Below are 22,320 nucleotides of genomic sequence, written 5' to 3'. Positions count from 1 at the left end.
TGAGGGAGAAAAAAACCACAACTCAACAAAAACCGTTGACGATGCATGGCCGGGCAGTCCGCCACCGAGACTAAACATCCCAACGTTACAACACAACTTAATCGCTGGGGGTCACCCCGGCCATGGCGTCAAAGTTCGTCCACAGATACAAAGACAGGGCAGGTAAGGAAGGTCTTGTACCTCGCAAGTACCGGTACTTCTGTATACCTGTCCTTTTGCTCTCGGCCACCTGCCGCCTCGAGGAGTTCTCGTCCTACAACTGCATCCCGCCATTTGTGGCACCTTCTCAACAGTGGGAACGTGTTCGTCTTCTAGAAGAATAAACTAAAAAGGTTCGGGCGGTAGCTGCAGCAGCATTGCACATGGAAAGTTCTTGCCAAAAGGGTTACACAACACAGGAACAAAGATCAGAGAACGGGAAGGTAGAGCGCTTGGCTGTTGTTTGTTGGAGTTTTACAATTTTGATCCTCAAGTTTCTAGATAAGTTCCGCTTTGCTTCTTGAGAGGGGGGCGGCGGTTGGATGTTCCTCTTCCTCGCCTCGTATGTATGTGGACATGAGCCTGGTCTGGTTTTTTCCCATGCCAAATCAGAGCCCATCCCACGGCGTGCTTATATAACGTAACAAATGCTTGGGTAGGTGGACGGTCGCCGTATCATATGCAACCGCACCTTTTCCATTGCCTGCTGGCGAAGCTGCACCACGAGCAATCCAGGGAACGGCTTTCCAGTTGCCAGGGCCGATCGTCGGCGGCAAGGCCAGTAGTCAGTGACAAAGGCACCTCCCAGCATGATCAAATTATGCACGCCTTTTCTTTGCTCTCCACCCTTTGCTTGCGTCTGTTCCGAGCATTGTGCCACGCCCCTCACTCAACAACGCACAAAGCCATCACCCATCCTTCTCTCGTTTTCACCGACAGCCAACACGCACCTCCCATACCTCCCATACCTCCTTTTCCCTATTTCCTGATCTCTATAATCTTTCTTTCAAAGCCTTGCAAAACAAACTCGCAAAACACCCCCGCTCTCAATTTGATTTGATGTGCAGGAAAGAGAAGAATAGACATGTAGACATAAACAATAAGCGAGAATTCAATCATGACACAGACAACTCCACACATCCGCCAACCAAGCATTCTCCATCCCCGGGGTATTTCCTCCACAACCGAAAAATGAAAAAGAGGTCTCGCAACCCTCCCAGAAAGTATACAGTTTTGGTAAGATAACATTAGCGCGGGAAGGTTGCCAAAAACAACAACACAAGAACCACAACAAACACCTTCAACCCAATGCTCCGAGACAGCCATGACTTTGTAAATGCTCCGCTCCGACCAAACCTGTCGATACCAACCTAGCCCCCCTATCCTCGTCAGCCGACCTCGAAAATTATCGGCAGCCTGTGTGAACGCTCCACAAAAATCAAAGTAAAGCCATATCGGCGCTTCCTTTCGACCGGCTCTACGGCACGAAGTGTAGGCATGACGCCATGAGTATCTCGAGCATTCAGCTCCATGGTGGCATTGTGCCATCGCCATAACCTGCTCCACTCCATCGCAAAGCCTCCTCCTTCTAGTGGTTGTTTTGGCCGCCGTTGTCTTCAGCAAAGTAGTGTTAGAATGCAACATTGCCGACAGCATGCCCGATCAGGGTTACATACGCTGGTTATACATTGGCTGAGATGTTTGACCGTACGTAGGGGGCGAGTAGCTGGGGTAGACGTGAGCAGCGCTCTGGTACTCGGAAAGGGGCTGCTGCATGCCCGCCGAAGGAGGGGCAGGGTACTGAGCAGGACCGTAACCAATCGGCGGGAGCTGAACGGCCCTTGAACCTGAATATGTGGTGGCTGGTTGGGCACCGTCGGCGACGGAGGAATCCGCCGTGCCTTGCGCAGCAGCGGCGGAGGCGGCAGCCTGGCGTTGGCGCTCTTCTTCCGCCTTCCTTTGAGCTTCCTCCTCCTTCTTGCGCGCCTTCCACTCTTTACGTATTTCCTTGAATTCTACGAGGCGCACAAGTTAGTTATCAGTGGGGACGTGGCATTGTTATTGAATACCAACAGACCGGTTCGACCCAGCGCTAGCCCGCGAGGACGCAACGCCAAAGGGAACCAAAACTCGGGAAACCAAAACAAGCGCGCGCTGGTGCGGCACTAAATTGAGCAACACAATGAAAAGACACACATACCTTCAGGAGTCCTCTTGTTTCCATGACCCTGCATGGTGACATGCGCATTGAGATGGTTGAGTGTCCCATAGGCCTTTTCGCACCCATTCCACCCGCACTTATACATGCGCTCGATTTCTTCATATCTTCTCCGAGGGCGTTTATGTTGTTGCGCACCCGGAATTGGCACGAATGAGTACACCTGAGCCATAGCCGTTAGCAAACTGTCGCTTCCCAATCTTTCAACCTCTGTGCCATTCCGATCGTTGTTCTCGACCCCCCTCCAAACCCCTGATTGCCGGCTTACAAGTGGAGCCACGCCGATTCCACAGACAACAAGATCACCAGCAGAGTCCGATGCCGGAGCGTCCTCCCCCAAAAAAACACACCATGGTCCCATACCCGCCGCATCTCTTCGAGCGCGAAGTGCTGTTCTGGAAAGGAAGACACACCAAACTCACCTGATTAGGTCGTGGTTGAGCAGCTGCCGATGCTGATGGGGCGAAGACAGCGTGGTGGCCTCCGGCCATAACCCCGCCAGGGGACTGATAGGTGGCCCAATCTGGTCGACTTGTCTGGTAAACACCCGAGTGGGCGTATTGGTGGGACATGTCTTGATGGGGAGCGGCGTAGGGCGAATATTGCGGATGAGAATACGTCGTCGGGCTTGCTGCGGCGATTGATGGATCTATAGGTACTCCGCTGTCAGATCTGGCTTGCTGCAGGTTGTGATGGCTACGCCCATCTTGTAAAGGCAACGGACTGGTTGGTGTTTGCGCCATACCTCCACTGCTGCCTTGGTGGTTGCTGGCCGGGTGGTAGGAACGCTGGAGATGGGTGTCCGGAAAAGTGCCGTTGGCAGACCGGGCTGAGTGAGGAGGATACACGCTGTACTCTGAAGAAGTTGGTGTGCCTGCTGCCGGGTACGCGGTTGCTGACCTTACTTCTGGCTGCTGAGAATATGTTGTTGATGCAACCGTAGCAGGATCTACAGAAGAGGCCTCAGATTGGGCGTCGCCGACGGTACTAGGATAAGGCGATGGCAAACCTGAATAGTCGGCAGTGCGTTCCATATGCTGTTTGCCTGGCAGCTGTTCCTGGCCAGGGCGGGGGAGCGATGTAGCCTGCTGTGGTGGAAGCTCCCTAAGCATACTCCCGTCTGGGTGGAATCGGCGTGAAGCGAGCTGCTGGTGGAGGCGTAAAGCGGGAGGTCTGGCGGATTGAAAGATGGCTGCTTTCGTCCCAAGTAGCGGGCGGCGGCGGGAACAATGTATTAAGGCGTTCAGACAGACAAGGGGTAGAGGGCTGTAGCCTTGATGAATCGTCGATGACCCGGCACCTGATAGCTCGAGGACCGGCGATGCTGGCGCTCTTATTTAGCTTTGTTGGGCCCAGACGGTCTTCCTCTTGGTAGCTCTGAGGGGACTCCGCAGAACCAGGGTCCTTGTACTTGACTCGATGGGGGCTTGTTGATAGGCGTCCACCAAGCAGATCAATCCAGTCACCAGACAAGGATGGTTCTGACTTTCAAGAGATCCACCCTTGGCGGAAAAAAGTTTGGCTAAAATGCGCCCAGTGCCTCTCACCCTCTGCCACTGCGCGATTCTCTTTTCAGGGCGAAGGCGCTAAAAGGGCTAGAAAAGTGGCTCTCCCTCTCGAGAGTACGGGATAGCTTGATGGGTCTGTTTTAAGGTTTGTGTTTTGCTGAGGACTGACTCTGTTGATCGACGACGGCGGCTTGTCGTCGCTGATGTACGTAAACAGCTTGTGATGATGGAGGATGCTGTGTGGTGATGAAGCCTGTCGCCTCTGCGAAAAGAGAGGCACGTTCCAGATGCTGATTGACGTGCAGACTGAAGTCGGGAGCCGCCCTCCTGAGAAATGCGCGAGGGAAAATCGAGCTTAGTGCGGGAGGACGCGAATTTTATACAGGTGTGGTGAGTGGGAAATGAGATAGATGGGGTACCGGTAAGCTGTATGGTCCAAACCTAGCAGGGCCGGTATAATTCTCCAGTTGCAACAGATGAAGGGGTGGTCACCCCAGTTCAGGCTACCCACTGTGATGGCGCGCGTGGACGAAAGTGAATGAGAGGGAGGGGTTGACGTTCTCGAATCGTTGACAAGATGAGTGGAGCCCGTGTGGAGGAGGATGTGCTGAGCCTGGGCAGGCACGTCCTGCACAAAATGGCTGGTAAATACTGGAAGTCGGTGAAGGTGTAAATACAATATGTTAGTTGACCTTGAAGGCCTGTTGAGATGTCCTCAGAGGCGTGTCCTGCTTGCTGTCTTTTGTCTTTTTTGACGCGTGGTCTAGGCGAGTTATCACGTATGGAGTGGCTTGCTTTGGAAGGCCACCTCAGACAATAGGCAGGCACTGCGTGAATTGAGCCGATGCTTGGTATGTATGTAGTGTAGATGCTGGGGTCCTTGCGAATGGGTGCTTGCGGTTGCTGAACGCTGGGCAGCAGCAGAATGGGACACCAGCCGACCTGGAGCAACGAGGAATCCCCACCAGCCCACAAGTGATCGGGACAGGGGACTGACTGATGATACCCAGGTAGGTTACTGCGGAGTGTGCGGTCAAAAGGCAGTACGGGCCGGGGTTTGTTGTTTTTTTGTTGTTGTCAGTTCCCGGCTTCTGGCCGCCTCCCGTTTCTCATTACCCGTCGACAACACACGGCGACCGGCTGTTTCTACGATTTCCGGTGAAATAAGGCGGGCAATAGGTAATCGTTTTCGCCTTCGGGGACCCTCGGCCTTTGATGATCCAGCGACTGTCCAGGTTGCCCCCAGGGTTTGCGCTTTCTCTTATCGAAGCCGCAGGATAATTCAGCTAAAAAAGCGGGCAGCCAGCCAATCGCCCATGCAACCCCGGCTTCCTGGTCTGGTGCGAGCCCACCTCAGGTGGATTTGCCTGCCAGGATGTGCCCTCCTGCTGAGCTCCCCCCCTCAATGCCCAGCTGTAGGTTAATGACTCGTGGCTCGAACCTCTTGCTGGTGAGGGACCGTCAAGTCCAATGTGTGGCCCGAGATGCTGAGCGTGGTTGGAGGTATTGTTGCAGGCTGTCGGCACGTAAGAAGCCCTCCTCCGAGCGGTTCAGCAGACAGTGAGGAAGTGGTAAATGTATGCAGATGTTAAGTTGTGGTCAGTGTTTGTGCGGTTCGGAGAGGTTGCAGCGTGTCTGTGCTTTTTTGACGCGCTTGGGACGAAATGGTGGGTCGAACAAGAAGGGCAACTGCCAAAAAGAATTGGGGGCAACCAGCTCGCAAATCCTGCCGATGGGCCGTTATTTTTTTTTTCCCTCTTTGCTCCTGCTACTGGGGGATAAAAAGTCCAGAGGGAAGTGGCGGCAGAGTGGTTCAGGTTGTGTGGTGTGCAAGGTGTGGCAAAGAGACGGGTAATGTGACTGGCTGGTTCTGCGTGAATGAATATGCCGAGTATGTGCAGGTATCTGTGCATGCTGCATTTTGCATCGATCAAGAGTTCAGCATTGACCTTTGCTCTCTTTCTACCCACCATCTCGTTTCCATGCTTCATTATGTTGTCTTGCCCGAAAAAAACCATGATCTTCTCGAAACCCAGGTTCCGAAGTGAAGGAATTGCTACATGCTAGGGAAGGTGACTACACTATCTGGAATAGGGTAGGAGCGCGGCTCACCCCAAGAAACACGGCTTTGCAGAGTAACCCCGGGCTGGTGCATTGCATTCCGGGGTCCAGTAGCTGCCATGTGCGGAACACTGTGTGGTTCCAAAGAGGTGGCTGGAAAAAAGATCAGTCGGGAAAGCCATTAAGCGAGGATCTTCGCAACTTATTCAAATTCCGCACTAGCCCGATGGATCGAAAGGTGATGAGTTGATCTCTGAGAAGAGCTTCCCGCCGATCGGTATTCACAAGCAGCTTTTGGGATTTCAAAGCATCATCGGTTCAACGTAATATTGTGCGGCGCAAGAACACGTCACACACATAGTAAGCACACGGCGGACCTCGGGAATGCCACGTGCTTCGTCTATTTTGCCAGGCCCCAGTTTCAGCGGCCGCCGCCAGTGTGCATGGCATGAATACTATATTTACAGGCGAAGCGTCTGGGAGGTTACGCCGCGGTGGCCATCTCCGACCGCGTGGCCAGCATGGGAAATCTGCGAGAAGAAAATGCGGAAGAAAAGAAGAGCCAAGAACCGAGAGAACCTACGCAGTAGCACTGATCGGTGTGGTGTGTAACCTGGCACCAAGTTCTCCCGAGACATAGTGTAAGCAGATGTCCTCCTCTCTGCCAAATCAGAACCACAGACAGCATCCCATCTCGCGGCCAAAGTTCCGAAGTGCCCTGCGATATGCGTTTCAAGCCGTCCATGTTTCTTGATCGAGTAGCGGGACAAACAAACCGTGGCTCCGTGGACACCAGCGGGCGGGAGTGAGTTGAATTAAGGTTTCGCACTTGCGGTGTTGTGGCGAAACTAAATTAGCGTGCTAAGCTTGATTTTCAGAGCAGCGAAAATCCGGGGCAGCTGGGGTGCCTGGTGTGATGCCGTCGCGAACGTAAATAGCTTGCGCACTAATCGGGGATTTGACCGGCCACGCCGGGAAAATCGTAGAAGGCATCGCTGACATCCAGAAGACACCCCGTCTGGGGACAGAAACATGAATGTGACTGCCTACAAGCCACAGCGGTGTGTCTGGCAGGTTTGTCTGACCTCGTAACGACAGGACTTGGTTGTGAAGCAAGGTGTGAGCATCACCTGTTGATAGCTTGTTACTAGCCAACGACTCCTTGCTTTCAGCTGGTGAGCTTGGCCAAACATGGCTCTTCTCCACCAACCCCATCCTCCACCGTCGCCAGTTTCAGGGAATCCGGCAATGGCGATTGCGATCACTGCTGTATGCTTGTGCTGCCCAGTAGCGCCGATCTGGGCTAAATATTGGCTCAGAGGGAAGAGCAGAACTTGACTCGGATAACTGACAAGTCACACAGCTGCTTCCTGATCACGGGCCAAAGGTTGTGCGAGGGAGTTTGAGAGCTGATAGGGGCTTCTAGAGGCGGTCTAGAACACAGGTTTTTAGTCACGTCCAGACAGAGACAAGCTGAATGCGACAGAACCTGATGCTTTTGTTGCCAGGTGTCTTGGATGGGCGGCCAGTGGTTAGCTGGAAGCAAAAGAGCGGGCGAGAGAAGCAAAGTAACAAGAAATAAAGGAAGAAATCAACTGATACTCAAGTACGATAAAGGCCAGCTTATGGTCGGCCCAAAGTCTACATGAGGTTGTCGCTAAAAGCAGTTAGTGAGATGATCTGTCAAGGGCAAAGTTGACAGATCTCAACCGACCCGGTGGTTTGGATCACACTAAAACCGCGTGTGATGTCTTGGAGGGGCACGGTGCCAATGCCTGATGCCGAGGAGTCCAAGCCACCGGCTGCATCAGATTGCCAGCCTCAGTTCAGCAGAACATCACAAAGAAGCGGCTCCGACGATGAGGGTAGTCGTGGCAACTGGCTGGAACCTCGACTGCCATCTGGGGCGGCTTGACAGAATCACCATGCAATGGAATTTTGGGACTGACCTTTGCTCGATGGTTGGCTGAAAGGACACCCGGCTCTTCCCGTCAAATTATTGAATTGAGATCAAAGTATGACTGAACAAATTGGTCACTCCAGGCCGTTAGTAAGAAACATTCGTTTTTTACCTAAATGTAGGTTATCAGGCTCGCCGCGTGCTGGCCAGGTCAACTCTGATATCGAACAGCTTAAGAACGTTTCGGGCCTGTGGGAACGTTGAAGAAAGCAGACAAGATTAATTTGTCATGCGCCAGTTTTTTATTCTCGTTCGATCTCCGTCCAGTTCATTGTGGCTCCTCATCTGCAACACGGGCCGAAGGGCTCACATTGTGATCTTACTGAGTTGGACGTTGCGTGGGAGTAAGCGGGATGGCAGTCGACATGACACCACAATAGAAAGAGCGGTGGGAGGGATGCATTCGAATACGAACGAAAGCAAATACAAAAAAAAAAAACAAAAAAAAAATGCCACCGCCAGGGTTGCCACAGATACCTATGCAATACTCCGAACAGGAGATAGAGTAACCAAGGGGGCGGGTGCGGGCGAGCACCACCCGCAAATGGCCGCTATGAAACGGGCCGGACCATGCTTTCAAAGAAAAATGGAATGCCCCTCGGCCGAGAGACGGCTTCGGCTCCCACATCCCAGTTCGACACATAAAGGCGACCTACTAGGAAGCGGGAATACACAGACGTTCCTGACTAGCAAAGAACGCTTGACCTTCTATGTCGCAGGAAAAGGCTGGGCTCGCAAATCTGGCACCAAAGCATGGCAGCAGCCGCCACAAAAAGCTGTTCCGTTTGCGGAAGCTTTCACGACGAGACGGGTATTCTGTCAGGGGCGGCTGATCCTTTCCAGCTACATGCACTTTTGGGTAGTGTACTCGACGTTTCTTTTTGTGGTTTTTCGAAGAGCCGATGACACTCTCCCAGGATCATCACACGCGCATGCTTGCATCACCGCTTTATGTCGATACAGTGCAGCTGACGATATTCAAGCAGAGCTGGCGAAACAGGGGGGAGGGCGGGATTGCATGCTGGGGCCCGGGTCCTTTGTGGGGTCCTCGTCCCGACTCCCTGGAGGGGTGAAAATTATTGCCCGAACTGGGAAGCATTTGCGCTAAATTTCTCGCGGCAGGCACGCGAATATTCGCGATTCCAGAACCCGGCTGCCGGGATGGCCAGCGTCGACAGCATTGCGCCATGGTACTTAGCAATTTATTGCTCCGCTCCTTTCCCCCCCTGTGGCTGCAGGAAGCCCAACTCACTGGTGATAGGATCACGGCCGCGAAGGCGGCGGCAATTGCAAGGCAAAAGGCGGCTCTTATTGCCCCCAATTGCATGCGGTGCGTTTGCCGGTGTTGCGGTGAGACTCCTCTGGGTGAGAGCGATACTGGAAAAAAGAACTTTCACGTCTTTTTTTTACCGCGGCACCCGTGGGACCACATGACGTGCGCTGGGCCTCCCGGCATCATGGATGGAGACCTGCCACCCTGCCCACACACCTTTGTACCCAATGTGGTGACGGTGTGCGGAGCGTCGCCAACAAATCATGCTGCACGCAATTGGACAGGAAGAGGAATCTCCGGTGGTCGGCCAGCATGGATGGCATGGATGGCATGGTGAGCTCAGGCATCATGAACTGGATGAATGAGCGTGCCCGACAGAGGGGAAAGCAGCAAAAGTACCTACACTCCCACTGTTTGTTGTACATACATCATGATATCTGCGGCGCGCTCTTGGGGCACGGGTGCAGCTCGGCTAACTCCATACGGCAAACCGACCAGCCTTTTCTCGTCAGAGTGTGCGATGTTTCCTGGAGCTCGCGCTGATGGGCTGCAGTTTGACATCGACATGTTTTGCGAGGTGGTGATTGATACTGATGTTGGTCTAGTGTAATCTACATTGGTCGGAAGGATACTGCTAAAACAAGCTAGCTGATTTCCCACTGGCTGTAGGGTGGTGACTGTAAATCCCGTCAGAATGGTACAGCCGGCGCTCGCAGGAGACAGCTTCATCCCAACGAGGCGGGAAGGCCAGAGCCCCAAGTTTGGGGGGCCGTTCACCAGAATCCGTCTCGGACGCTTCCATGCAGCTGGGTTGAGTTCATTGTACACCATCACAACACCCTTTCTGGCGGCTGCTTGTAGTAGTGTGGTTTTGCGACTTATTTAGTCTCACTGGGTGCCAAACTTGAAACTTGTTCATGGGAAGGTGCGGGAGGGAAGGTCCAGCCGATGAGGAAACCGTGCGATTCCAGACGCAGCTGCAGTCCTGCACGTGATGGTGGTGACAATATCACTTTCCTCACCTGCAGCACGGTCTTGGACATTGACACATGGCTTTTCTTGATTTTTCGACCTGTCTACGACGGTTTGACGAAGGTCCTTCTTTTCCCCCTCACGGATCACGGAAACGAAATAATGATTACAGCATAGACACAACATCTCACACCATGTTCTCGATCGACCAGCACACTTCGACTCACTCATCGAAGAGCAACAACCAAGTACCGCGTATTCGTATGGGTCGGATTGGTGTTGCCATGTGCCTGCACGCAGGCTGCGCTGGGACACCAACAATGCAACACCCTCTTTTCGGACAAAACCCCTCTGATCTGATTTGATATGGCGAGGAGGGGTCAGAGCCTTGACGGCGGTCGATTGGAGGTTTTGGAGAGTGGAAAGGCAGGCAGGCAGGCGGTCGGCTATCACTCCAGTTCGTCCGCTGGCTCCGCATTTCGCTTTGGGCCTCGTCCGTCTCCACACGCTCCAGTCAGTGGAGAGGGTGGCTGGTGCGCACCCCTGCCCCAGGTCCCACACCGTGCTTGGTTCAGGGGTGGAGCGTGTCCATGTCGTCGCCAGAAGAAGGGCACAAGGGATGTGGGCGGAAATCATCACATCCAGGCGGGCAGGCGGGGAAAGCCCACGATCAGCAACTGGTTCAAGGGTCTCTCGCTCTCGCTTGCTTGAACGCTTTTGGGATTTCTGATGGCAGCTTGGTGGTCCCGCCCGGGCCCTTCAACATTCCCGTTGTTCTGTTGTGGGCTTTTTCATGTCCAGGCAGGTGCGTAGAGTATTCTTCCGATCGACCCTTTGTCCCCCAGCAGCTTTGTTACGTGATGCTCCTTCAAAGAAAAAAACGATGATTCCGTAATAATGCACGTCGAAACTAGGTGTGGTGCGATCGGCGATGGCACGTGTTGGCGGTGGTAGCGCGAGATCTTAGTCTTGAAGAAACCTGTCCTCCTCACCAACCAGAGGCTTTCATCAGCTACCTCAGCAAGCTATTGCTGAACTTATATATGTATGTAACGCAGTCTGGAAATTGGCCGTGATAAAGCTTACAATATAGTGTACACAGCCCATAGTATAGGAGCTAACTACCCGTCCTGTTACCTATCAGTCCTCCTGTTCGTCCGGAAAAAATTCCGACGTACACCACAAGAGTCTCCAGATTGCACCCTTCACGTCATCAACAAGACTGTTGACGTGTTTCATGAAAACATGGATGGTCCCTTCAGCTGCTAGAGACCCTGACTCCGGGTTTGGCGACCAGTCTCCACATCCTGAATAGCAACACAGCAAGTGTTTCCCGGTTCGCTATTACCATCATTCTATTACTATCACGGCCATCACCGTCACTGGTTCACCTCCCCAGAGACGATAAAGAGTAGAAATCGGTTTGGAAGGCATCATGCAGCTGGAAAGACAACAAACACCATCTTGGCATAGGAGGCCACTCGCTTCTACAGTGCCGCCATTTGTTGGACTCGAGTGCCGATGAAGAAAGAGAGCACTTCATCAACTGGTACAGTTACGCTAGGACTGTACACAGTGATAAAGCCCATTGTTTTGCCCCGCCAGAAGCGGTAATGCCCATTGGTCAAGCATTGATGGACGAAAGACGATCGGGGGCTGGCAATGCTGGGGTACATGAGACAGCTGAAGAGAGCGTCGTGGTAGGGGCCGCAATGGGATGGTGTCCCTGTTGCTTCTTTGCTATCCCCACCATCCAAAGCTGCAGGACACGATATCACGCTCGGGCTTGCTGCTGGCCACTTTGTGCACCACACAACCCGACCCTCGGGAAAGAGCTAGACCGTCTTGGTAAAAGCAGTACACAGTAAGCATGGCAAAGCAAAGTAGACGCAACCCAAGCGAGCGGTCAAGTCCCGACACCAGCCAGCAAACAGCATGGCAAGTCTATTTTGCTTATTGGTATGTATACACTTTGTCGATCCGTGATGCTGGATATGGCACTACTGTACTGTGTCCGCAACTTTCAGAGAGACGGCACTAAGCCCTGTCCCGCCGGCCGGAGATGATCGACCACTTCGACAGCACTTGTTTAGCTGAGAATAATGTATCGATTTTCCCTACAGTATTCAAATCGTTGCAGCACACAGTGGGAGTGGTGGAGAATCCTGAAGCAATCCAGGCGGGTAATATTTGGCCCCAAGTTGATTGAGATGGTGGTGGATGGCAACAAGAATGATCCACCTGGTCATCCGAGCCAAGAAGGGACTCGGCCCTTAACAAAATGCGGAGTTGCCCCAGAGGGTGGGTTCTCGACCAGCCGAGCAAGAGATAGGCGGCCGGGGGGGGGTGGAGGCAAATGGTAAAGGGTGAGAAGAAAAGCAGTCTTAGGAGAGCAATGGGCGAAGGCACCTGAGCAAACACAAACACCAGTGGACTCTTTGGCTGCCTGCGGATACTGGTGGGCTTGCGGAACAGGGTCTGGAACTGATCCGCACTGATAACACGACATACCATCAGGGGGGAGGGACGGACTTTGCGTGGAGGAGGAGAACGCCCGGGGAGAGAGGGACTTTTCCCATGATTATCCACCCCCTCGATTGTTTAGTTCCCCACCTGGATGCCCCTCTCAGTTGCTTGCGGAGGATCGGCAGGATTTACTCGGCCGAGAGTTGCTTGGTGTTCTGGTTGTTGTCAAGCACCCCCTTCTCTCCTTTGTTGGGCATTGCCAGCAGCCTCGTGGCCAACAAACCTCATATCGGTGTGTGAGGTGTCGCTCGGTACGTGCGTTGCCATCACTCACGATACCCTTGTCTTTCGTATATGGCGGTGTGGCGGCAGGTATACCCAAAGGCACTGTGCACAATACGCTAAGTAATGGTAACGGGAAGCGGGGTGTATTGGGCATGCGGATCTGGCGCCGTCCCGCCCTAGTCCAGTCGGTAGCGTTATACGGTCCGGAGTTGACCCCGCAACTTCTCGTTGGCTGTGGATGTGTGGTGTTGAGGGTTGGCGAGGGGGTGTTTTGACGGTCATCGCCGTTTGGTATGAGAGGGTCAGCCTATGCGTAAGACACCAAGGTGTTGGTGGCGATCATGTGTATCTGATTTCTTCAAAGTCAACCGCGGATGTGTCTTCTGCTAGGAGTTGTTGCATAGGTGGGGGGTTCTGGCCGTATACTGGTTGAGAATCGCGAAGGCAGGCGTGATAGCCATGTCACAGGAACCGAGATCCCAAGTTTAATCAAGGGTTCCTCGTAAGACTTGATGTGGTTGTCGGCGCATGGCTTTTGACGTGTCTACGACCTTCAAGATGGGGGAATAGGCATCACTTCGAAAGTTGGAAACCTCTGTGTATCAGCAGCGGAGAAGGGCGAGCAACTTCCATGGTTCCAGATGGAGACTCGTCAGTCGCCTGAGGATCATGATTCAGGCGTGACGAAGTCGGCATACGAAGTCGGACCGAGTATCAACATGACACTCAGAAATTTCACATGGGCGCCACGAGTTAGGGGAGGAGACGGTGCCATGGTGCGCCATGGGGCATGTCGGATGAGAATTTGAGCCGACACACGATGAATACTGCAGAACCTTGTATCTCGATGACCCGGAAAAGTCAGTGGTGGCTGGGCTTTATATCTTCTCTTCACAAACTCACGCCGAGACTCTCCACTTTTACAATGTTAAGCTCTCTCCGTTTCAGTGTTGCTGGATTCGGCCGAATTTGATTTGCCATACGGTTGCAGTGGCACATGGAGAGAAGCGTTGGGGCAAATGCTCGGTCAGCGATGGTTTTGCATGATGGCGGTTGTGAACTTAAAACTGGGTGTGGCTGAAGAAGCCAGCCCAGATGATGAGTATTATGGTCAGCCTAGAAGTGTACGAATTGATATCAGCGGACTCCTGCCTCGTGCCATGGAAGCTTTCGAACATCCTCGAAGGCTTACCAGAAAATGACCTGCTTCTGCGTAAGCCGAAGAAGTCAGGAGATTGACCTGGAACCTTGCTCTGATCTCTGGAAGCGTTGGGAGTGCTTGCCTGTCACCTTCTTGGATGACTCGAATACCGGTCTGGCTTCTCATTCTGTCTTTGCCAAAATGTCATCGAGCATGTGGCGCTTCTCTGGGGGGAATAAACTAAGCTATGGGCTTCGTTATGGTTAGTCTGAAGACAACATCAAGACTAACAGTTTGCGGGGTTAAGTGAACCGGCCTCGTTTCTCCCGTCAAACTGCCCAGTGTCCTGTTAGCCAACGCCATCGTCGACAGGTTCGTCAAGATTCAGCTCTACCCAGTATAAGGGCGCACACACTAACCGACCACCGGCTACGAACCATATCTAATGGATCGGCATGAGTCCAGACGCAGCTAAGCCACTGCCCGATTGTAAACTGTCGTCGACGTTTCAATGTGGCGACGTTCAAACCGTCTTCTTTGCAGAACAGTCAACTGCTTGGAGGTGGTAGTATGGCCATACTTGATTAAGAAGCTCACGGCTGCCACAAGGCAAAGAGACAAGATTTACCAGGAACGTAACTACAGTCCAACACGTTATATTATCCAAAGGTTATTAGACCTCGCATAACGCCAGACCTAGTTTTGTTCTTTCTTTACGATCAGCCTAGAATGCCAAACGAAATGACTTGATCGCCAACATTGTGTCCACAATTGTTGCCTCCCTACTATTACAAGAACCCTCTACACTGTTCTGTTCATGTGTCTATGAACTATACCACACCCCATTCCCACAGTTCAGCCCCGAAACTACAACCAACCACTACAATTCACGATCAACCCTGCATATACATCTCCTGCTCTTAGCCTCAACTTTCCCCATTTAAGCCCAATCCTACCCACTTACCTCCTCCGCCTCCCAGCTCTGTTCTACCACTAACGCAAGTCTCTTGAGCAATTAGACGTCAACATAAAGTTGATAGACTTTTCTACCGTTGATGTTAGAAATAAAAGGTAAACCAGCAGGCACCCTCAGCCACCGCAGGGTGAGTTCACAAACCTGAACAGACTACAGACTGCTTTTTGACGTCTACAGTGCATCAGATATTGCTTATTGACCGTCCAACGACACTGTACCTGGAACGGGCTCCTAGGAACCTGAATAAAAGATCTATATGTTTTGTTAACAGAAAAGAGACCACCACACCATCACGACACCTATCACAACAACACCCACTCAAGAGGTAAACAAATGAACATAATGTAGAAGAGAAGAGAGAAGAGAAGAAAGCAGAGAAGAGAGAAGGGAGAAAAAAAAAAAACCAAAGCCAAAGGCACCCAAGACAATCTCGACAGTGAAGAGACCAAAAACAAAAGCTTAGAAAGAACAAACATAGAGCTCATTAGATTATACTACTGACCATTCCCCACCTCCTTTTCTACTACAAGAGAGTGACAAGTGTTTCAAGCTATGCCCCCAAGGCTGAGTAACATGAAGCAAACACACACCCACCACAGCCCGAATGAACAGCACAAAGATTGGATGGAAGCATACCACACACCAAGACAAATCCCAACACATCTCATACTACTCTCATGTTGAGACAGCTCATCTAATCTGCTCTAATTACACGGCGCTGTCATCGCCAGCATGCACTTCCGCGAAGCGAAGCTGCTGAGACAAGAAGGGACAGATGCTAGCCATCTATTCCTCCTCTTGCAATGAATAACTAAGCGACTACTACACTTTGGGTACAAGAAGCAGTAAGCAGGGTAACGCTGATGCGGGGGGAACTGAAAAACATGCGACCCCGATGAGTATAAAACCAACAAACCAGGCTTTTTAGAATACTTTTGTTTTGGCTGCTGCTGCTACAGATAGCAAGCTGCTCTTGGCCTTGGGTGATCAACCGGCCCATCATCTGTTAGTGAAGAACTGACCAAAAAATTGGCCAACAATGATCAGCTATGGCTGATCGCTGCTGTAACGATGATGGCACAAGGTTTTGCAAAGATGCAAACTGTGGCATGGCATACTGCCACCACAAGACAATCCCCAAGGGACGACAAGAAAGCGAGCCACACCTAACCCACACATGAAAATGAAGAGCTAAAAAGCCATGACGCAAACATGAACCACCAGGTGCCCTTAAAGAACCCATGAACCGTAACCGACCTCTAACCGTCTACGCGTAACGCCGTGTGTCCGAAAATGGATGCCACCAGGTTGAAAGCCAGCCTACCGAGGGCCTGGCAGGGAAAAAGTCAAGACGACAGACAAGATTCTCAGGCGAATCAAAGCCTTCATGATTGGAGCGGCAGTACATGCTTACCAGCGGCCCTTGCCACCGAGAGGCATAGCATTGGAGCCATTAGCGCCGTGCGAACGACCTGCGAAGATGTGTTAGCATTCAAGACACGATGTATGCATGGGAATTTTGGAAAGTAACCCACTTACCTCCGCGCCAGCCGCCACCGCCTCCACGGCCACGGTAACCACCATACCGGCCACCACCACCACCACCGCTGTAGCGCGCCATCTCCTCGAGACGAGGGTCAATAACCTGCTTCGCCTCCCTGAGGACACCAACAAGGTCACGCGCCTGCTTAGCATCTAGAAGGTTGTCAGCAAGTGATCAGATAGAGCGGGGGAGCAGAGTGATACATACTGTCAGTGGTGAAGTAAGTGATGGCTGTGCCCTTCGCGCCGGCACGGCCAGTTCTACCAATACGATGGATGTAATCCTCCGAGTTATTGGGATAATCATAGTTGATCACGTGAGTAATGTTGCGCACATCTTACGAGTATATGGTTAGCCAGACAACAGGCAAAGTGCTGGGCATAGCAACGTTCCAGCATGAACGGGTGACGGTAACATGTTTTTAAGTATGTTTTCGTGTTCCATGGGATAGTACTTCTCCTTGGCAGATGGGCTGTCCGATGCGAAAAGAAATCTTTGCCGTGAGTTCTCGGAGCTGCTAGCCTCCCCAACGGAAGGCCATGCATGCATATCTTGATGACAAGCATGGGCAGGTTCAAGGAAAGTCAACTCCACACTTGTACCACGAAAAGACATGAACAGGTACAAGAGAAGAATCAATGACATAGCGAGGCTTTTCAGGCCTTGCTACGTTACGAACCCAAGACTCCGCTCAAGAAGACCATGTGGGAGATACACGGTCTGGCAAATTCGCATAAAGAAAGCCCCTAGACAGAAGAGTAAAGCACAGCACACAGTAATGCTGGAAGGTTGCCAGTAGGAGGGGGTGGGGGAGGGGGAGGGCGTATACATACCGATACCACGAGAGGCGACGTCTGTGGCAACCATGATGGGACTTTTGCCCGTCTTGAACTGGTCCAAGACCCAGTCACGCTCGTTCTGTTGCTTGTCACCGTGGATAGCTGCAAAACGATTAGTTCAGTGTCGTGTATACAGGAGGCATCAGCATGAAAACTTACAGAGGGCGGGCCAGCCATCCTGGCGAAGGAAACGGGTGATCTCATCGGCAACGCGCTTGGTGCCGGTGAAGATGAGACACTTGTTCTCGGCGGTCTTGTCTTCCATGATCTTTTCGAGCTCCTTGATCATCTTGTCGCGCTTCTCGCTCTCGGAAACGACCTCGACAATCTGGGTGATGCGGTGGTTGGCAGACAGATCCATGGAGCCAATGGTGACCTGGATGAAGTCGGTCAAAAAGTCAGACGCAAGGTTGCGGACATCCTTGGGCCAGGTAGCGGACCACATGAGGGTTTGACGATCGGGGCGAATCTGGCCGATGATCTTGCGAATTTGGGGCTCGAAACCCATGTCAAGCATGCGATCAGCCTCATCAAGGACGAGGTAGGTGACGCGACGAAGGTTGGTCTTGCCAGACTCCAACATGTCAATGAGACGACCAGGAGTGGCAATGCAGACCTCGACACCACGCTGAAGATCGCGGATCTGGGGACCCTTGGGCACGCCACCGTAGACGCACGTGTTTCTAATGCGAGACGACTTGCCAAACTTGCTAATCTCCTGCTGGATCTGAACAGCAAGCTCACGAGTGGGAGCCAAGATCAAGACGATGGGACCATCGCCAGGAGCCAAGAGAGGCTGGGCGTTGATGTGAACGATGGCAGGAAGACAGTAAGTAAGTGTCTTTCCGGAACCAGTCTCGGCAATACCGACGACATCGCGACCGGAGAGAGCCATGGGCCAACCCTGAGCCTGAATGGCAGTGGGAGCAGGGAAGCCTTGGGCCTTCACCTCGTCCATAACATAGCGGGGGAACCCGGCCTCATCGAAGTTCTGAACGGGACGAGGCACGTCCTTGCCAGTGATGGCCATGCTGTGCTCACGTCTGAACGCCTCAACCTCGGCGGGCGACCGGTTGGTGACATCGGGGTGCTCCTTGTAAAAGGACTTTTCGAACTTGGGAAGCGCGGACATGTCCCACTCCTGCTTCTGAAGACCGGAGCCGAGGGCAGCCATACGGTCACCACCACCACCGCCACCGTAACCACCACCGCCGCCGCCGTAGCCGCCGCCGCCACCGTAACCGTTGGAGCCACTGTGAAAATATTGTTAGTGTCATGATAATAATGAAGCAGAGAAGGATGGAGAGAAAAACATACCCGTTGGAGTAGCCGTTGGAGCCACCATTGCGATCGTAACCGCCGCCTCCATAACCACCACCACCACCACCGCGGGAGCCGTAACCACCACCGTAAGACATGACTGTGATTATTGAGGTGTAAAAGTCGGTCCTGTTTTAGACACGATGCTTGCTGTCGTCGACAGAGGAAGAGATTCGGACTGGGGCGACCGAATCAATGTATTGAACACTGGCTGGATCGGTTGATCAAAAGCAGTGCTGAGAGCCGACACAAAGAATTTGTGCTGGTAGGAGCGAGGAAGAAATGGTTCTGCTGCGACAAGAAAATTATGCGCTGCGAGATGAAGAGGTGCCGACGTTGCTCGGTGAAGAGGATGCGGCGCGTCAAAAAAACAGGCGGGAAAGAGATGCAAATGGTGCAACCCGACTCTGATGCAGTACCGCAAGATGGACTTGAGGTAAGTGAGTGGAATGAAGGATCTTGCGATGGCAGAGTCCTTTGGTGGGTTGGTCGAGGGGGAGGGAAGAGGTAAGAGTGAGATCTCGGCGAGGCGAGAAAAAAGCTTTGGGGATGGGAAAGAGGGAAGGGTTCAAAAGATCGCCCCCAGAATTTGTCTGGGCCAAAATTTGTTAGCACTTTTCTTGGGTGGATCCAGCAGCGCCTTGGCTTTCGCTCCAGATTTTATTTTTTTCTGCTTTGGCGAGGCGGTCTGCGTCTGATAAGAGCCGCTGGGCCTTCCGATAAGCTGAGTGCCTGAGGCATCCACTGAAATTCACTTCAACAGCCCCACTTGCGTCACAGGCATGCTGATGGGCATCCCACTCACTTCCTCACTGCAGTCTGCGAGCGTCACAAAACTTCACAATTGAACTTTAAGGCCTTTTTGGGATCCCATCTAGGTGAGTCTAGCCTCCCCACTTGTAGCTGGAACCCACACGACTCAGACAGGTACCTACTCACAAAGAGTCCTGTCAAAAACTGTTACTTCAATGGGAGCTGTACATTTCCCAGAACGCAATCTCCATCTAACAAACTCCCCATCAGCTCATGTCTTTCGTGTTTGCTCAAGAGCATGCAACCTACCTTTGTAGCATGGATAAAGATGCTGGCCAGCTCATCTATTCGGGCGGGGCTTTGAAGCACGGCGTGTCGTTCCAGCAGGTCTTTGTTCGTCATCATCCGCCGTTAGCTTGCTCTGTTATCTGGCACTGATTTCTCTCGTCTTGATTGGACAGTCCACCACTCACCGGAGCCGGTCTTGAGAGCCAGCAGATAGTCATCCTCCACATAGTTCTTGATCCAGGCCCAGTAAACATTTCCTCCTCGTTTGGACCTGGGGTCAGAAAACAGCCTCTTGGCGATATCTCCATACCCCAAGAGGCACGGGGCCATGGCAACTTGCAAAGCCAGCCAGTCCTCCGAGTTGCCGATATCCAAGACGTATCTTGTGTACGCCGTGCATGCTTCCTTCTCCTCGCAGCTCTCGATATCCTGCTTCGAGATACCGAAGCCGCTGCAGTAGTTGATGTGCAGCTCCATCTCGTGGAAGATGTGTGTTACAATAGTAGCAGCGGCGCCGATATCCTCAATCTTTTTGGCTTTATACCCAGCAAGGGCACTTGCTCGGGCGTAATGTGTCTGGCATTATCGTCAGCCAAGCGGTACGGTAGGTAGGGTTGGGCAACAGACCAGATACAGATAATCCTGGATCAAATACCCCTTGAACGACTCCAACGGCAATGTGCCATCGCCCATGGCCAACACAAAAGGGTGAGTGACATAGCGCTTCCACACTGGAGCGACGTCTGGTCTTTCGAGCAGGTACTCAATGAAGTGGCCCCTAGTTCACAAGATCAGTGCCTCTTTCTTATTCTTCCAATCCGAGGTCGTAACTCACGGCGCGAATGGCAACGTATACGTCGAGTGGAAGTGGTTCAACGGCCCATTCCCCTTCCCCAGTCCCGGCGCAGTCTTTATCCCAGCCTCAACATATCGACACGCCGCTTCCACCGCCTGGGGCATATCCATCCTCTTCGCCAAGTTACACGCAATCGCCGCTGTCAATCACATCAGCACCCCAACTCTCTCAACCCGTTAAAGGGTACAACTCACAAGCCAAAGAACACCCCGTCCCGTGCGTATGCTTACTCTCCCAGTAAGGCGTCTCGACCCGTCTCAGCACCTCCCCCCCCTTCTCATCCCTCCCCCAAAGCACATCCACCACCTTCTCCCTCTTCCCCTCCTCCGCCGCAATCATCCCCTCCCCATTAAAAGGACAATGCCCCCCCTTGATCAAAACCCACTTCGGCCCTAAACTCCCCACCGTCCTGGCAATCCCCTCCAAATCACTCACCTTCTCCACCGGCAAGTGTCCAAACCCAGCATCAGCAAGTAGCAACCTCGCCTCAGGCAGATTAGGCGTGAGAACCGTAGCCAAAGGCACGAGTTTCTCCCTAAGAAGCGAAAGCGAGGTATTAGGCAACAAAGGCGAGCCCGTCGTGGCAACCATAACCGGGTCGACAACCACCGTCTTGAGTTTATATTCCCGAATCACTTCAGCCACAGCCTCGATAATCCCAGCTGATGCCAGCATGCCTTTTGTTTTACAGTCAGTACAATTCAATCCCTCAAAAACATGTTTGAACGTTGAGAGGGAGTTTACCAGTCTTGACAACATCCACCCCGACGTCCGTCACAACAGCATCAATCTGCTTCCGAAGAAACTCGGCGGGGACATGGTGTATGTCGTGCACACCGAGGGTGTTCTGGGCTGTGAGGGCTGTGGTGGCCGTCATGGCGTAGCAGCCGTGGGCGGCGATGACTTTTTGGTCTGCTTCCAGGCCGCTGGTCATTTTTGGGGGTTAGTCTCCTTGTGAGTAGAAAAGAAAAAAATGGTGGTGAGGGTTGATCGTAGATAGGTAAGAGAAAACATACGCTCCGCCAGAGGAATCAGACCCGGCGATGACGAGGATTCTTCCAGGTGGCATTTTGGAAATTTTGACCGGCTTCACAGGAAGTTTTTTTTTGTTTTTTTTTTTTTTTTTATAAAAACCAAAAAAAAAAAAAAAAAAAAAAACAAAAAAAACGAGTCTCTGAAAGATCAAAAGGGTTTCAGAAATCTCTTGCGGTTGATGTTGAGAGACTGAATGAGTGATTACCGAATAATAAGTGATGACTGAGTGGGTGGTGGGGGTGGGCGAGGTCAAAGGAGGGGTGCAACAAACGGTGGGGTGCCATGGAATTGTCGATGGAGTACGCCGTTACGTATTATGCAGTCCATGGCTACGAGCAACTCGGTGTCTGCAGCATGGGACTTGACCGAAGAAAGAAGATAGGTTCATCGCATGTATGCTTTGTGTTACTTGACTCTGAAAGATGCACCAAATAGAAGTTGTTCCTATCACCGTTCTGACAGACATCATAGACATGGGAGCACCTTGTAAGACGATTGGCCAACACTTGTTTGTGACCCGCAAACATGATGATATGTTCACAGCCTTCAGATTGTCTCTCGTCTGGCTACCATGTTTTCTTTACAAACGCCAATCCGCTTATGCCATCCCACTGTGTTCTGACCAGAAGTATATGCAAGTCGACGTAACGACGTAACCATGATCCGACCATTCCCATCGGCCACCTTCGCCTTTTGATATGCACGATATAAACCAAAAAAAAAAAAAAAAAAAAAAAAAAAAAAAAAAAAAACGTGAAACAGTAAAGACTCGCCCGCTCAAAGTATCAAACCCCAGCAACCCCCACGCTGAGAATCTACAATATAGCAGTTCCAGGACAGATCCAAA

At 52.2% G+C, this 22,320-nt stretch overlaps 3 protein-coding genes across 3 annotated transcripts; all 3 read right to left on the bottom strand.

Moving 5' to 3' along the window:
• Positions 1–416: 416 nt before the first annotated feature.
• QC763_711370 (uncharacterized protein) lies at positions 417–5,977 on the bottom strand. Its single transcript, XM_062916131.1, is given in 4 exon segments — positions 417–929; positions 939–1,994; positions 2,180–2,360; positions 2,620–5,977. Coding segments are annotated over 3 exon segments (1,218 nt in total). The 5' UTR covers positions 3,310–5,977; the 3' UTR covers positions 417–929; positions 939–1,647.
• A 10,146-nt stretch (positions 5,978–16,123) lies between these two features.
• DBP2 (ATP-dependent RNA helicase dbp2) lies at positions 16,124–18,395 on the bottom strand (the record flags this gene model as incomplete). Its single annotated transcript, XM_062916130.1, has 5 exons — positions 16,124–16,311; positions 16,379–16,534; positions 16,590–16,718; positions 17,216–17,323; positions 17,381–18,395. The coding sequence occupies 5 exons, from the start codon at positions 18,393–18,395 to the stop codon at positions 16,250–16,252; spliced, it is 1,470 nt and encodes a 489-aa protein (XP_062762151.1). The 3' UTR covers positions 16,124–16,249.
• Positions 18,396–19,506: 1,111 nt separating this feature from the next.
• On the bottom strand, positions 19,507–21,507 carry THI20 (trifunctional hydroxymethylpyrimidine kinase/phosphomethylpyrimidine kinase/thiaminase; the record flags this gene model as incomplete). The annotated part of the gene is made up of 8 exons (XM_062916129.1): positions 19,507–19,545; positions 19,604–19,683; positions 19,768–20,158; positions 20,210–20,360; positions 20,418–20,577; positions 20,633–21,115; positions 21,183–21,364; positions 21,455–21,507. The coding sequence occupies 8 exons, from the start codon at positions 21,505–21,507 to the stop codon at positions 19,507–19,509; spliced, it is 1,539 nt and encodes a 512-aa protein (XP_062762150.1).
• Between the last annotated feature and the right edge of the window lie 813 nt (positions 21,508–22,320).

This window comes from Podospora pseudopauciseta, assembly GCF_035222475.1.
Source record: "Podospora pseudopauciseta strain CBS 411.78 chromosome 7 map unlocalized CBS411.78m_7, whole genome shotgun sequence".
NCBI classification, from domain to species: domain Eukaryota; kingdom Fungi; phylum Ascomycota; class Sordariomycetes; order Sordariales; family Podosporaceae; genus Podospora; species Podospora pseudopauciseta.
This window is presented reverse-complemented; position numbering and strand designations above follow the sequence as displayed.